This window comes from Nanorana parkeri, unplaced genomic scaffold (assembly GCF_000935625.1).
Source record: "Nanorana parkeri isolate BGI_ZX_2015 unplaced genomic scaffold, ASM93562v1 scaffold613, whole genome shotgun sequence".
NCBI lineage: Eukaryota > Metazoa > Chordata > Amphibia > Anura > Dicroglossidae > Nanorana > Nanorana parkeri.
In genome coordinates, this window is record NW_017306881.1 from 323848 (window position 1) to 341629 (window position 17782).

Sequence of the window (17782 nt, forward strand, 5' to 3'; positions counted from 1 at the left end):
GGATGCTGGGAGCTGCGGGCGCCGGGGGGGGGGGGGGAGCGCACACCAGCAGAAAATACAAGTGATCAGGAATCTCTACAGACCAGAACGCTTGTGTGTAAACAGCCATCACTGGTTGTTTACATTTTTGACGGTTTCTCCACTAGGAGCCCCGCACGAGTTGGGGCGGTTAGGAACGTCTTAAAACGCCCACCTGCAACAGCAAGCCTCTCGCCTGGCCATTTAGGTTGGGCCAATGGATGGGAGGTAGTTAAGCAATAAAGCTGCCCCCTATGCTAAACAGTGAAGGAGCAGTAGCAGTTCTCCTTTCTGCTCGCACTTCTTTTTTTTCCTGCCATATGCATGTAGCACAGCTGCAGTCCATACATGTGCATGTAGCACAGCTGCTTGGCTGCTAGTGTTCCCCCTCCCTCTCCCTCTCCCAACCTGCATATGTAGGGAATTAAAGGAGGCTGATACCAAGTAAAGTACATATACCTACCACAGCTAATGTGCTTAGTTATTGGACACTGCAATTGCACCCTCCTTTGCACTTTTTGCAGCATGTCTGTTTAGCCTTTGAGTGATTTACAGATCCATAGCTGTGGTCCTTTAACATATGACCAATGCATATCCTGGTAAGCACCAAAAGCCCCTCAGGTAATCTGAAGCCATGCTCCTAGGTTCCCAGACCACAGCCTCAGTCCGCTATAGGTTTGACCCTAAGGCTGCAGTGTGAGTACGGACTCACACTTTATGGGCAGTATAGCTTTAAGGCAGTTAAATTGAGGTCCATAAAGTTTCATGTGCAGCCTAGGGGTCAGAAATAGTACCTATGCAGCCCCTTCCAGGGTACTGTACTGTACTGGGCATGTGGCCACCATTTTCTCAGTGAGGCACAAATATTCTGCTGCTACTGCTGCCTACAGGGAGCACCACCGCAGCACAAACCTGCATCTGCAATCACCAGTCTGGGTCACCTTTTTGCTGTCTAAAGTGTCTGGACACTGCACCCTCTCACCACTTCCCTGAGTTACTGTGGTGAAACGTACTTAGCAGATAATAGGCATGGGGTTACTGAAACAGCTTGATCTTGTGAGGGTTTTAATTCCTTTTGGGACATTGTTCCTAGCAGTCCCATGCTGTACTACACTTTTTCCTTCACTGCTACCTTCAGGGTCCTTTGCCAAACTCTGGGTAAATGGAATTCTTGCAAATTCGTTCATCATGCCAGTATTCCAAATGAGGTTACCAACTGCTTAACAATACTGCTAGTTGTTATATCTTTATATTCATATATTGTATATTCTTGTGAGTTCACCAGCTACAAAACCTCTACTGCTATGATTAATATCTGTTATACACATATACAGTTTTGTTTGACTATAAGCTCTTCATATGTGCTTCAGGTCTAAGTTCACCATAGCTACACAATTGTTCTTTTTTGTTGAAATCATAGTTACTGTGCCTCGCACGTATTGCCTGCTATCAGACATTCTGATAATGAGAATGCTTTAGTTTTTTATGCTTTAGAATAATATACTACCTACAGCTGTTGCTTAATATATATTTTCCTCCATAACTTAAAGTAAACCTGTTGAGAGAAAAAAAGGGATGTCATTGCTGACTAAACATGCTGCCATCTGGCTGTCATGCTGATTTAAATACCTAAACTCATTGACCTGAAACAAACATGCAGTTTTGACTATTTCCTGAATTTCCATATCTTCATACTTGTTACTGGTCAGTGAAACAAAAAAATTCAAACTAGCCTGTGAAGGATCTCAACAGTCAAAGTATTGGTATAGCTAGGCGTAGTAAGTAACATTCACCTAGACTTGTACTGTAATGGTAAATACATTTAGCAGTTTATCCAGCTGTTCAGCTGTCAAGAGTCTTATCTCATTTCAGATGATTTGTTATAATCTCTATAGCCTTTGCAGTTGGTATATACTGTAAGTAAAAAGGGCTGTGACATCATTGGACACCATTGTCTCCTCTGACTCTAACTTCATTCCATGTACCGTGTTGACATATTCTTTAGAGATCTGAATACGGTGTACCATTTTGCCAGCTAAGGGTAATAGGATGGTAGCCCGGTACTTAGCAATGTTATATGTGACAGAGTTGATGCTGCTAACAATCAGTCTTAGAGGGGCACCTTCCTTTTATATCTTGTAAAGTCTTACATACATGGTGCAGCTTCCCCGGGATAGAGATGGTGGTACAAGGTCTGATCAATCCAAGTCTATAATCTTTTTCTTTTAATAGCTAGTGGGGTCTCTTTTTAGAGACTCATAAGTATTGGCCAGTGACGTGCAGTGGAGTCCATTCTCGGTGAGGCATTTCCTCCACCCCACCCATGCCCCACCCCAGTCTGCCTCTGCCCGCCCCCAACCCAGTCCACGAGCTGTGTGGAGGAGGGAGGGAGGACGGAGAAGGAAGGAGATGGGGAGGAGCCTCCCTGTCCCTCACTTTTTTCTTTTTTTTGATTGGAGAGTTTGGACCAATGGCGGCATGCCATTGGTCCAAGCCATCCACAAGCAATGTTATATGTGACAGAGTTGATGCTGCTAACAATCAGTCTTAGAGGGGCACCTTCCTTTTATATCTTGTAAAGTCTTACATACATGGTGCAGCTTCCCCGGGATAGAGATGGTGGTACAAGGTCTGATCAATCCAAGTCTATAATCTTTTTCTTTTAATAGCTAGTGGGGTCTCTTTTTAGAGACTCATAAGTATTGGCCAGTGACGTGCAGTGGAGTCCATTCTCGGTGAGGCATTTCCTCCACCCCACCCATGCCCCACCCCAGTCTGCCTCTGCCCGCCCCCAACCCAGTCCACGAGCTGTGTGGAGGAGGGAGGGAGGACGGAGAAGGAAGGAGATGGGGAGGAGCCTCCCTGTCCCTCACTTTTTTCTTTTTTTTGATTGGAGAGTTTGGACCAATGGCGGCATGCCATTGGTCCAAGCCATCCACAGAGCTCAAGTCTCTGACAGCAAGTAGAGGCTGTTGCAGCTCTTAACTCACTAAGTTAGGTCACACAAGCAGTGGGGAAGCCCGCTGTTGTGTAACCTAACTTAGTTGTCAAAAGCCAGATACAGCGCCGCCTGTAATTAACAAGCAGCGCTTCGTCCATGATAGGTTACACAGTGGGGAGGCTTTCACTGCTGTGTAACCTGCTAGAAGCCGATCTGAATGGAGAAAAAGCTGCCAGCTTCAGACTTGAAGCTGACGGCTTTTTCCTCCATAATACTAGGTGAGGTTCTGCCTCACCTGCCTCCCCTGACCGCATGTCCCTGGTATTAACATAACTAAAAAGAGTGGTCACCATAGCATGGTTATCTGATGTATTCATGACCACGGCATATCTCCTCCTGTCTTTTGGCAGGATAGTAATGCTTGGATCCCAACTAAGCGATATAGGACCTCTGCCCTCTAGTAAGTGTTGAAAGAGGGTACTTTGGCACTGGATTATACCTCTCAGACCCTGTGAGGGATTATTTTAGCTGATGGTATTAATAGGTGGTTGTTAAGGATGGAAGATTCTGTAGCTACCTGAATGGATATAAATGCTGGGGCATATTCCCGAGACCGAATTGAGCTGGAGAAGTGGCTTTGATAAACTGTTAATAATTTTCAATATTAATTTAATATTTTAAAAGGAAGGTTGTAATGGCATATTTATCTCATGACAGGTTTACTTTAAGTTGTTAGCAATATATACAACATTGTGCAACAAAGGTATTAAAACCAAATTAACAGTATACTGAATCAGAAAATTGAAAGAATATATTCAATAGGGTTCCTGCTCTTGACGAATGTCCATAAAAAACTATTACTTTTGCAGTTATATATTAAATGTGTCTCTTCTTTTCCATTGGAAATATGTAAACTTGTTAATATTAGACCATGCTGACTTTAATCTTTATAAAACAGTGTACAGCATTATCTATAGAACTGCTGTTTGTGTATATATAATTCCCTCAGAACTGTTTAATTACTACAATCAAACTTGTGAAGTTCCACAGAATAAGAATGAAAAAACAGATCCTAAAATGTAACCTTCAAAGGTGAAATAAGTATTATTCTAGCATTGTGTTTTGCCATGGTTACTTGTACTACCATCTTTAAAGTTTTTACCTTTACCAGCAATAGCAGCAGATAATGGTATCCATTAGGGATGCACCAATACCGCTTTTTCGGTATCGAGTACGAGTACCAATACCATTGCCGCTGGCATGGAGCTGGCTTTCTGGGCAATCACAAAGCCGGGCGGTGGGTAATGACATGCCGTCCGGCTTTCATGTTGTTTGTCTGGCTCGATTGTGATTGCCCGGGAAACCGGCTTCGCAGCCAAACAGCACCAGGCCGGTTTCTGGCCAATAAAGAAGCCAGGCGGCGAGTAATGACCCGCCTCCTGGCTTCCTGATTGGCCGGGAAGCCAGCTCCATGCTGACTGACTGGAAAGCCGGCTTCCCAGCCAATCAGCAAGGAGCAGCCTGTGCAGCCGCCTCTATGCTGATTGGCCAGGAAGCCGGCTTCCCAGTCAATCACAGGTGGATTCTGGGCCATTACTCGCCACCCGGCTTCCTAAATGCCCAGGAAGCCGGCTCCATGTCCCCTATGGCACTGCCGGTCAGAGGAAATTCCTCTGACCGGAAGTTCTGGTATCAGGGAAGGTATCAGAGCATTTGGGCGAGTACTCATATTCGTCCAAATAGTCAGTATTGGCACCAATACAGATACTACTATTGGTATCGGGGCATCCCTAGTATCCATCAAAATATTAAAACCCAAACCTACCCCACCACCATGTGCTGGGAACATTTTGGGGCCTTTGTCTATGTTCTTTTTCTATGTTCTTAGCTTAGAGATGTTGTATTAGTTTCAAACACCCAATCTTTTTAAAGTAAAGGAAATGCCAATTATTTTTAAAATTGCTCTGCACATGATTAAGAGTTCAAAATGTACCACTTGGCTAATTCCAAAAATGTACTTCTTTAATAAATTACAGTGTCCACACTATTTAAATATGGTTCCTCATAAAAAATATGATAAATTATGTTTATTGTCTGGCAATTTTTTAATTGCATATATCACTGATTTAACTAACTTTCAGGTTCTGTTGCTTCTAGACAGCTATAAATTTGTCAGAATTAAGCAATATGTCTATATATGGTACAGCTGCCTTATGTAAGCACATTTTCACACCAAGAACGTCTGAGATTCTCTAAATTGTGGAGAAAATTCATTAAACCAGATAGATGTGCTTATGACAGCCAAGTATACACTGTGTTTTCTCTTCTTTCACAGGACTGTTACTGCCATCTATTGTTCACAGGCAGCATTCAGTGCTTGTAGAATCTAATACACAATTATCTATCTCTTTTTCAGATCAGTATCTTCATGACCCACCTGTCTAATTATGGGAATGACCGCCTTGGACTATACACATTTGTTAATCTTGCTAACTTTGTACAAACATGGACCAATTTGAAACTGCAAACTTTACCACCAATACAGCTAGCTCATAAATATTTTGAACTCTTCCCTGAGCAAAAGGATCCTATCTGGCAGGTATATTTGAAAATAATAATACAATTATAATGAAATACTGTATTATTTTTAACCTAAGCATAAAATATTCTGTCACTGTAGAGAAGCATGCATGAGTGAACTGCACTTTGTGCTCTACAGATATGTATTTCATGCACATCCACCTTCCTTCTCCAGCAGTCAGAGTACATATATTACCATTAGCTAGACGGATTCTTATCTGGTGCTGCAAAATCCTTTATTACTCTGCAAATCTTGGCAGACTCCTACAATAAAGATAAGAGGTTGTGATTGATTAAAGGGACTATAATACAAATCTATTGATGTTATTACACTGTGCATTACAGCAATTACCAAACAACTGTAATCGGAAAAAAAGAAATACAATGTTATATGTATTATTAATGCAGCAATTTCAAGAATCGTTTTCAAAGCCAGCTGTATCTGTACATTACAACTATGAAAGCAGGTTTAAACCTCCAATCTGCTTAAAATCATACGATCCATGAATCATGACTGTTAGGCTTCCTAACATATGTGATTCTCTGCATATTACACAAATCTACAGGATAATATTCAGGAAAAATTTAATGAAATGTCAGATCATCTGATTCCATTATTCATTTATACACTCAAAGTTATGCATGAATCATTAGTCTCATCATACAAAATTATATTTCTAATGATACTCTAGTTGACCAAGACCGTAAAATGTAGGTAACTGAAGACACACTGTAACTGAAAAGCATCCTTAATAACATTAAATCTATAGTGCAAATGTTAAAAAATGTACAATAAATAATGTATGGGTTTTGATTAATGCAAAGATATGCCTAAATTCTGTTTCTTCTGACATATATGTGTTTTCATATATATTTTGCATTGCTTCCACCTGCAACTGAGATATAATGCAATGCAGAATGCTTGTACTCTTCCATGAATATACTGTGTATAGTTCATGTCAAGATGGCTAATTATGCTATGACAATGCCTAGTACAATAGCAGAGTTGTTGATACATTTCAAGTATTGCTGCCAGAGGCGGCCATACGCAAAATATCTGTGAGGTAATTTCTCTACACCAATAAGTTTTTGTCACTGACTGGAAATTCTCTGATTATCTGAATAATCCAGTGAGGAGATGCCCTAATGAAAAATACATTTTTTTTTCTAGAGAGCATGTTTTATATAGCGAAGGCAGCAAAGTGTGTGATGGTAACAGACATATTAAAAACCTATTATAATTAACAATAAAGATGATCAGAAGATTAAGATAAAATTATTTTCACAGTCAAATTATTGCTTTCAACGTTCCCTCTCTTCTAAACTTGTCTTCTATTTTTGTCAGGTGGCCTTTTTAGGCAAATTTTGGTTAAAATAAGAATGTCTTTTGATTAATTTTGATGTTACATTTATTGTTTTTTGATTATTTCATTTTTTTACAGTAAGAACAAAATTGCAACAAAAAATGTTACGAGACATTACATAAGAAGGTTTTTTTCAATATTTCTGTGTATTTCCTTATTTGATGTTTTTTCACATAATACAAAAAAGAAAACACACAAATATTTTCTTGGTGCTCTTTAAGGCATATTGCATACTTAATGCCACCTTTATTTTGCCTTCCCCATTTCCTCCAATAGTGACATTTTATAAACATTTGGGTGCAACAAAAAAATTAAAATGTTGCTCATTCCTAATAAACAAGCACTGTTATAATGATGTAATAATATGATATTAAAAAAGAAATACTGTTTCAAATCATTCAAAATACACTATACTAAGCTTTCATAAAAATATTTAAGAAATGCTACATGATTAATCAACATGCAACATTATAAGGGTTATTCACTAAGCTACCAAAGGCCGCCGAAGGCATAAACAAGCCAAAGTGAAGGCAGCTGAAGCCTCCTCAGCTATTCACAGAAGCCCTGTATGGCTATTTTTAGCTGTACATCGTCTGCATTCGGTGTGCTTCACTTCCCTTCTGTTCAGGCGAACATGCTGTAGAACCCGTTCACCTCAGCCAATGCAACATCTGGATTGGCTTAGGCGAATCATTCAGCAGTTAATTCCCTGTTTTTTACCCCTATTCTCAAAGAAGCCAAACAGCAGAGAGTGAATTGCCGAATGCAGCCGAGCAGCATTCCGCTTGGTCACTCTGCTATCTCAAAGGTAGTGAATAGAATGAGAAATGTCAGCGTAAAAAAAACCAGCATGGAATGTTAGGGAGGACCCTGATGTAGAAAACAATGCATGGGGTTCCCCTAAAAGTCATGCCAGGCCCTTTAGGTCTGGTAGGAATTTTAAGGGGGACCCAAACACCCCAAAAAATAAAAAAAATGTGGGGTCCCCCTAAATTTTCAAAGCAAACCTTTATCCGAGCACTGGCCTGACAGGGCAGGAAAAGAGGGGGATGAGCAAGCGCACCCCCGCCCCTGCACCATATTAGGCCACATGTTTTCTGCATTGGAAGGGTGCTTTTCCAGGGGAAGAAAAGCATCTTGTCCCCATGCCAACCCTGGCCCAGTGATTGTGGAGGTCTGCGGGCAGGGGGCTCATCTGCATTTGGGCAACCAGATGCTGCCCACCCTTGTGAATGAGTAGGGGTAGTTGTTACCCTACTCATTCACCAAAGAGAAAAGTAAAATTTAAATAAACACACAACACCTTTAAAAAAATATTTATTTGAACAAAAAACACAAACCATTTTTGACAAATTATTGTAAAAAAAAAGCCCCAAAAATAGTCCAACTCTGTAATCCATGGTCAGTCATGTTGTCCAATTATATAATTCAGCGTCAATCACAATGAATGACACCCCCTGACTCGCTGAAAACAAAAAAGTCCCGCCTCAAATGACAACTCCTGCCGGAATATAAATAAATGGGTGGAGCGAGTCATGATGTCACAACTCTCTCTGCCCATTTGTTTTCATGCAATGACAGCTCACTGACCTGAAATGCAATAAAACAAATGGGTCTGGTATGACTTTTGAGGGGAACCCCATGCATTTTTTACAACTGTACCCCCCTAACATTCCTTTTTTTAACAACTAGCTGGGATTCCATTCTACCCACTGCGGCTGTGCCGAGCTGAAGCACATGTGTTTGGCTCGGTTGTTTTCTTCGGCTACCTTCGGCAGCTTTATGAGCGTACAGCCGACCTTCAGTTTAGTTAATCCGAAGGGTTCCTGCAGTCGAATTTGTATAAGGAACATGACAGAAAGCCTGCAAACACTAAATATAATGGAACTTGGGGTCTTGTTTGAAAGAAAAAACTACTGAACACCTATCCTTCCTATAAAACTTGTCAATTGGATATCATTTAGAAAAATAGCAACAGCCTATAGCAAAAAAATGTATCATTTCCACACTAGAAGCAGGAATTTGCAATAAAGTTTGCTATGATTCTTGCAATTTCTGTAACATACCTGGAGCATATCTGGCTTGTGTTTTTCTTTATTATTATTATTATTATTTTTATACACGATTTATATAGTGCCAACAGTTTGCGCAGCGCTTTACAATATAAGGAAGACATTACAATCACAATACAATCCAAGACCAGATGGTAAGGAGGACCCTGCCCATGAGGGCTTACAATCTAAAAGGGAGCGGCAAGTGATATATGAGGAGGTGGCTGTGAGGGGATGATTGTTTGAGAACGCGATGGTTGAGCGGTTAGGTTGAGGTGGGATAGGCTTCCCTGAAGAGATGAGTCTTAAGGGATCGCCTAAAGGCAGTCAGTGTGGGAGATAGATGGACAGGTTGGGGTAGAAAGTTCCATAGGATGGGAGAGACTCTAGAGAAGTCCTGGAGGCAAGCATGGGAGGAGTTGACGAAGGAGCAGGAAAACAGGAGGTCTTGTAAAGAACGGAGGGGACGGTTAGGGAGATACTTTGAGACCAGGTTTTAGATATAGCCAGCGGCAGAGTTGTGGATGGCTTTGTAAGTGGTTGTTAATATTTTGAATGTGATCCTTTTAGCTATTTGAAGCCAGTGCAGGGATTGACAGAGGGGAGTTGCAGACACTGAGCGGTTGGTTAGGTGAAGGAATCTAGCAGCTGCATTCATGATAGACTGAAGGGGGATAGCCTGTGCAGAGGTAGGCTAATGAGGAGGGAGTTGCAATAGTCAAGTCGAGATATAACAAGTGAGTGGATGAGTAATTTTGCGGTTTCCTTGGTGTATTTTGGAGATGTACTTTAAAGCTAGCATTTCACTTAATATAAATATACAGATTTGTTTTCAATCATATCATATTGAAAAAGAGAAAAACTGGAAACGTGGAAAGTTCACTCTGACTACAAAACTGTACCTTTTGTTTCTACAGAATCCATGTGATGATAGGAGGCACAGAGACATCTGGTCTAGAGATAAAACCTGTGATCGCCTTCCAAAATTTCTCGTAGTAGGACCTCAAAAGACTGGTGGGTAACTTGCAAGTCAAAATAGTTTAAGTATGCTGACACCTATTTGTTTAATGGTCAGTCCACTCATTACTGATTTTTCAGTTTTTGATATTATTGTGGAACTTTCTTAATGAGAAAACTGTACTTGAGCTCCTGGGTCTACACACCTGCGATAGCCATTATGAGAGGGTCCCCACTCTCCTTGATGTTATATTTATTTATTTTACATAAAAGAGAAAGCAGCAGAAGATGAAATAATCCATAAAAATGGATGTGAACACCCAAGTTTCCCAGGTGGGCAGGAACAGACTTGAGAGTTTGTCAGGCAGATCCTTGATGCTGTTGGAATATGCAAGACATATTAGTACATCAGCTTTCAATTAGAACTAAAATAATATGTTGGGTGCCTGATGCTTTAACTAGTTTGCTACTGGAGGGATTTATTTTTATTTTTTGCACACATGTTAAATCTGCCTTTTTGGCAAAAAAAAATACTTAAATCACCAAAACATTATATAGCCCTGTAGAGTAAAAAGATGGTAGTTGCAAATGTTTTATGTCGCAACTGTTAATCAAATCTACATTTTAAGAAAAAAACGCACTTAAATGGATTTTAGTTCAAACCAGCACAATATAATCCACAATTTTTGTACAAAAATAAAAGATGAGGTGCTGTTGAGTATATACTAAATATGTTAAGCCTCATACTGTGTGTGCCAACAACAAACAATTATGGTACTCAGAATTACCAATAGCCAACACTTTAAATGCTTTCCATCTCATCAGTTTAGTACCTAGGGGAGAGACCTAGAAATCTCACTCCAGCATTTGCGTCAATACCCAATATGCATTGAACAATTGTTGTTTACATACACGTGTGCACCCTCCTTACATGTTTGTGTCCATATGTGTGTGTGTGGGAGGGCATAGGTGCTTTCAATTTTTTATTAATTTTATTTAGTTTTCTTATGGTTTCATCTTTCTAACACTTTACTTTTTTTAAAGTCAAAAGGATTTAAAGCTATTTCAAATGTTGATGAGATCACTTACAATAGATGCTGCTCCATGATGTTTAAAGGTTTTAGTTTCCTGCAGAATCAGCTGGTTCCCTGAGCAATGGTCCTGACTTCCTGTTTTAGAGTGACTCCTTTCTCAAGGAGAGTGCTATGCAGTTACCCTTGTGTGAGCTAGTAAGCTGTGTGTGTCTCCACAAACACACAGACACAGCAAAAGCTACTCCCTCCCCCCCTGGTCCCCTCTCCTCCCTTCTCCAAGCTAGTAGATGAACACTTCTGGAGTCTGCACTGTCATGTGTGATCTTGTACTGGACAAGCCTTCAGTGAAGCTGAGCTGAAAGACTTGTGGGCAGCTGTTCAGAAACATGATGATTGTGTTTGGCCAAAAATGTAAAGCGGTGCTTTGCTGTGCCATGTATATTTGTTTGATCTGGATTTATTATTTTAACCCCTTCGTGACTGACGACGTACAGTGTACGTCGCCAGCATCGGGGCTGTTTAAACAGACTCCCGGCGACTTTTGCCGATGAGAGTTTAATATTACTTAAACTTTATTGTTATCACAATGGTGTGTTTTTCATTGAAGAGTGGTAACTGCTTTCAGGTCAGTTCCCCTGCTAGATATTCACAAAAGAAACCCCAGCTTTTAACAGGGCAGCTATTACTACTGTGTCACCTGGCTCTGTCAGTAGCATACGTTTCTGTTGAAAATGTAAAGCAGATCTATGGACTCAGAACTTCTTCTGTGTTTACATGTGTCCAGACACATTTTTTCCCATATTTTATTTTAAAAATACACACACACCGAAAAAAATCTCAAAACAAACCACATCCTGAGCCCAACATTACATATATAAAACATGACACATTCTAATTTATCCCATCCCACTGGACGGCAAAAAGAAAAGCATCTCACATAAAATATTACTCTAGTATTACTCTAGTATTCCTGAGCTTGTATATTCTCACCAATTCAGTACAAAACTAGGTACCTGGAACCATGTCTTCTAAATCTTTTGGCATTTGATTGAAATCAGTAATAACACAGAATTGCTCCAGTTAATTAATAAACCTGAAAAAAAATGACCAAACATAGAAATGGTATTGAACATTTTCTAAAGAGCAGTTTATATCACCTAACAGTAAAAAGGGTCTATTCACAAAGGAGCCGAAGGATCTAGCCGTAGCTTCAGCCGATCCTTCGGCTAGCTTCGGCCCCAGGACCCCTTCGGTTCAGTAGAACTGAAGGGCTGCTGTACGGGCTATTCACAATAGCCCGTACAGCTCCCGAACTTAGCCGTGCGGCTCAGTCGAGCAGAAGGCATATGCCTCGGCTCGGCTGAGCCGCGCTGAAAGCCGAAGCTGGCCGAGCTGCCGGCCATTGGCCGGCCGACAGCCTGCTTCTGACAGCTGGGCGGAGGCAGCCGTGATCTCACGGCTGGCTCCGGTCACTTGCAGAGAGATCAGCGTCCCTGGTTACCAGCTAGCCAGGGACACTGATCTCCAGACAGCAAACTCTCCCGGGCGCTCCGGTAGTATCCCGCTCCCGGCCGCCCAAGAGAGAAACACTGATTTTTCTTTTTTTTTCTTTATTCTGACATGGAGCTGTGTAAGAATAGAAAAAAATATAAATACATTTTTGCCCATAGGAATGAAAAAAAAATTTGGCCATAGGAATGCATTGCTAGATTCCTATTGGCTATTTCGATTTGCAATAGCCAATCGTAAACTAGCATTGCACCCCACCCTGATGGACCTGATGGAGAACTTCAGCAGAGGGCGGGTGCAACGCTAGTTTACTATTGGATATTGCAAATTGAAATAGCCAATAGGAATCTAGCAATGCATTCCTATGGCCAAAATGTTTTTTTCTCTATTCTGACATGGCTCCGTGTCCAAATAAAGAAAAAAAAGAAAAAGCAGTGTTTCTCTCCTGGGCGGTCAGGAGCGGGTCCAGACACATTTTTTCCCATATTTTATTTTAAACACATGTAACAATTATTTTCTTCTCTAGGACCTTGTTTAAAGCCATTGATGTGGAAGGTATGTGTTATCATAACTTTCAAGGGTTTAACAGCTATTGCAAATAATAATAATATAAATAGGGGGCATCCTTTATGATTGCCATGTTGAAATCTAAATTGAGGAGACAAACATGTATTTAATTCTTATACCAGGATCCTGATAATACATTTTAACCTATTAAATGAATTTGGGGCTGAAATTAAATGTTTCCATTATCCAAACATGGATATATTTAAAACTATCAAAGGCTTTTTTTGCATATAGGGACACTATCACTCTAGTTCCTGTATTATCCGAGGTATTTGTATATTTAAACAATGCGTTAAATATTAAAAACCAAACAATTTGCCAACATTTTAGCTATTAATTTAACATCTACTGTAAGCAAGACTATCAGGCTGTACAAATCTGTATGTATCACATCCTTATTGGTTTTAATATAGCCACCAATATCCCCTCTTACATAGAACCTGGTAATAAACTGAGATCAAATATACAGTTGGAGAACATTTCCCTCAAGGGGCCTTTTTATTAAGAAACATCTCCAACGAGCTTTCCAGCTCTTCTGAAATAAAGGGATAATCTAACTTAAAGGAGAACTATGGGGATAAGGCTTTTGCCCATAGTTCTCCTTAGGGTAACGGGAGGACACAAACTAGCGTCCTCCCGTCACCCAAGGCTCAGTACACCGCAAGCTGTAGCTCGCGGTATACTGAGACGCTGCAGTATAGCGCGAGCTGCTGCTCGCGGTATAGGGAGACACCACAGCTGAAGTGGATACCGACAATTATGTCTGGATCCGCCCAGCTGCGTGACTGACAGCTGGCTCTGCCAGTCAGCACTGGCGGATCAGAGCAGGGAGGGGGAAATACAGCCCCTCCCCTGTCACGGCAGAGAGCTGTGACAGGATCGAGAGGTGAGCGAACGCCGGTATGTGTTCGCTCACCTCCCAATCTACTAAAAAGTAATCGTTCTAAAAAATAAATAAATAGTGCACTAGCATATCTTCCACAGTCCAAGCCACACCATATAAACTATAACGTGAAATAACTATGTTCCCCATTGACAAAAACAACTCTTCAAATGCAGTTCTAAAAAGACCAGGAGGAGAGGAAGCAAACCACCAACACTTGTATATCTTTTATTATGATTCATTAAAACACTTTAAAATAATTGAAAGAAAATTATGCAGATTTATGTAGTACAGGTCATATCACACCCTCCACCCCCCCAACCACCCCCACCGGCGGTTACAGCAAAAAATCGTACATATTACATATGTTTTATAAAATTTCTAGATGGTATAAAGCTGTTCTGGGTCTCAACACATTTCATGGAATACTTCAAGAGAAACATGGAAGATCATATGTGGAAGATATATTATTGAAATAAGTTGCTTAAAACACCATCTATTATGCCATCTCTGAGCGAGCTCTCCCATGTGTCCTGGACCAGGAAGCAAATCCACAAGGTTGGGGAGGTTCATGAGAAAACCCAGGTCATTTATGTGTATATAGCTGTGCCTTACACTCTTAAATGACATAATTTGCAATAATTCAAATAGATAGTCAGATAGTCGTCTATACTAAATTATAGCTGAGGCTGCCAATCCAACTGCAGACCACAAGATATTGTACTTCCTCAATTATTGCATTTATAATTGCGTTTTTTAAATATCTCTAGTCGAGGGGTGCTCTATGATCACTGGCTCCAAGATGAATATCTAGATCTACTGTATGTGTGACTGTACTCAGGAATCTGCATCAGTTGTTTTCTTATCATTTATTCTTAAGTATTTTAATTCATCATTATAAAAGTATATTTTAGAAAGAAACATTATCTGAAGTCCCATATAGGCTTATTTTCTAAGTGTTGTAACTTACAAGGGATGTAGGTACCCCCTCTCCACAATAGGGGTAGGTAACCTTCACAAACAACAAATCTTTTTTTTCCAGCCAATCACTATTTCTTATTATTATCAATCTATGAATCTGCATCAACTGGTGTATCCAAAAAATGTGTCTTGCCTAGCAACAATACTTAGCCATGAAGGCTTAAATATAGCAGAAGACACTTTCAGCCTCTGCAACAGCTTTTTAATTACCTCGAACTTGGCCCTTTTTTTGCAACTCTGCAGAAAAAATCTGGATGTATTGATATCTTTGCACAATTTAATGTAATATCCTCAAGGCAATGTGCTCTCTGATGAATGATATCTCTATCCTGATATTTAATTAATTTGTCCAAGATTGATCTTGACATTCCCCCAGTTGAGGATGCATGGGTCCGAACACAATTAGCCCTCTCTACTACAAACACAAAGGAGAATGCATCTTCCCAAACATAGAAAGTAGCCATCTCTCAATGTACTCTATTATACTATCCCCTTAATTTCTTTCTGGAACTACAACAATTACATTATTCCAAAGCAATTTATTCTATCTATTCTATTTAACATGTGGTCTATTTTATCAGTATTAGTATTTCCCTTTTGCTTAAGGTGATGTATATTTTTATAAACGGCATCCTCTGTGTCATCCAGAACCAAGATTCTTTTTACATGTTCTTTAAATCATCTTTAACCCCCTCATGACTGAGGCCCTTTTTTCATTTTTTTGCACCCATGTTATATTCCACATTTTAGGCCTGAAAATGACGTAAAACCCCCCAACATTATATTTTCTGAATGCCAAGACCCTATAGAATAAAATGGTGGTAGTTGAAAATTTTTATGTTGCGCAATATTAGCGCAACTCCTTATTAAACCCCAAAATTTAGTGACAAATTTAAATTAAATGCCCCAAAACACAACAAATTACCAATTTTTTTAATGAAATATAAAAGATGAGGTTACAACGAGTAAAACGATACCCAACATGCCCAGTTTACAGATTGCGTGCGACCGTGAAACGGCGAAAAACTGCAGTACCCCAAAATAGTTTCTCTACCAATTGCATCCATCTGAAATAGAGGAGCCATAATTTTACACTGTAATTAAAACCTCCCCTAATGTAAGCTCTTTTTCACTTTGCAATTGTTTAGAAAAAAAGGGGAAGGGGTATGTATGTATGAGAATGATCCTGGTCCATCAGTTTCATCCGGAAATTGAACTCACAAATTAAGTTGTAACATTATCTAAATTATGTGCTGCCTCCTTTACGTGACCCCAGGCAAACTATTTCAGCATGGCTGCAACCTTTTTCCCTTCTCTTTTGTGGTTTTCCACTGCCCAGTGTCCTCACACCATCCTCTAGTAATCTTACTGGCGTATGCCCCTCTTCCTTTATCTTTTTTGGCATTTCTAGTAGCAACCGAAAGATCTACCTCAGATGAGATATAAGGCGAGATACTAAACGGAAGCTACATACAGTCTTTCTCCACTAGCAAGATTCAAGTAATATCTGGGGATAACAAGGGAGAGGTTCAAAACGACCACTCAGTGGGCCTGTCACAAAGCAATTTCCAGGTGTGGGGAAGCACAAATAATTTGCAAAACTCATAATTTTAACAGTGCATTTGCTATGCTAGTACTAGTAGCAAAGCTCCTGTTTTGTTACCAGTTGTGTTCATGTACTGGGCTGCACTGATAACAGCAGTATTTCTGTGCAGCACCAGACCCAGCACAATATGTTCAATGCCCTACAAGAGCCAGGAGCCTTACAGTGTAGAATAATCAGAGCCCTTCAGGAGCCAAGAATTTCATATTGCAGGATTCTCAAAGCCCCGTCGTAGTTGGAAGCTGTACAGCACAGGACAATCAGAACCTGCCAGGAGCTAGGACACTACATCACTTCTGCCTACTACACCATTTAGGACACACCTGCTTTGGTATTTACAAGTTCTCTGTTTTCTCACTCCAGACATTTTAAACACAGCAGCGGTAGATGCTTTGATATATTTCGCTCAAAGCCCCGCCAATTAGCTGCCCCTTTGAATAGGATAACAAGTTGGTAAATCTTTGTCACTAATTGTGACAGTTATAGATTAGTGACTGCTCCCCATTAAAAACAAGATGGCAGCACCCTGCAGCACTTTAAGAGCACATTGGTTGGGGCATAAGCCCTTATCAATCACCCACCTACCTGTATTAAAGGTAAAGGATATGCTCAAATAATTTGAGCATCTAAGGTAGCAAATAAAACTGTACATGAGTTTCTTTAAGCATCTTCTACGATAACCTTTAAAAATGTGGGTGGCAAATCAAAATAAACATACTGTGCGACAATATCTATAACAGCCAAAGAAACAACCAAAATAACCGGGAAATGTAAATGTGAATCCATGCTGCCACCAAAACAATGATATAAACAAGTAAAGGTTTGAATAAGCACAGCTTTAAAGTCAGTTTTTCTTTAGAGCAGCATAGAGGCCATGGGGTGCCTTTGTCAAAGATCAAACAAAAAATTTTATACACCTCTTGATAAAGAGGCTTTTTGCAGCCTCAAAACATTTTCAGTGCTATGGTGGCAAGGCCCCCCACCTTCTGGTGAATGAGCATATATGGGATCTTCTGTAGTCCTGAAGAAAAGAATGGGCAGACTTTCTACTCAATTCAAAAGAAAGAATATTAAAGTACAGTATATCATAACTGAAAGACAATGACGTTGGTTTACTTTAGAAGACCTCACATATCAAAGTGAATATTAACTTTAATAAATTAATGTCCAATGAGCTTATTAATAGGGTGAAGCTGTGTTCACTTTAATCATCCAATCAGGAGCTTGGATATATTTTTTTAAATTTCCCTCACACATTACTGGGTATTTAAAGTATAAACAGCTTCACCTTTTT

The 17782-nt window shown here is 40.1% G+C and overlaps 1 protein-coding gene across 3 annotated transcripts in view; it reads left to right on the forward strand.

The window, feature by feature from the left end:
- LOC108792206 (bifunctional heparan sulfate N-deacetylase/N-sulfotransferase 4) overlaps positions 1 to 17782 on the forward strand; it is a 278647-nt gene that overhangs the window by 209843 nt on the left and 51022 nt on the right. For all 3 annotated transcript variants that reach the window (XR_001941547.1, XR_001941548.1, XM_018562927.1), the window contains 2 exons: positions 5376 to 5558; positions 9872 to 9968. Coding sequence is in view for 1 of the 3 variants with exons in the window: in XM_018562927.1 (XP_018418429.1) it covers positions 5376 to 5558; positions 9872 to 9968 (280 nt within the window). In the remaining 2 variants the exon portion in view is untranslated. The remainder of the gene's footprint in view (positions 1 to 5375; positions 5559 to 9871; positions 9969 to 17782) is intronic.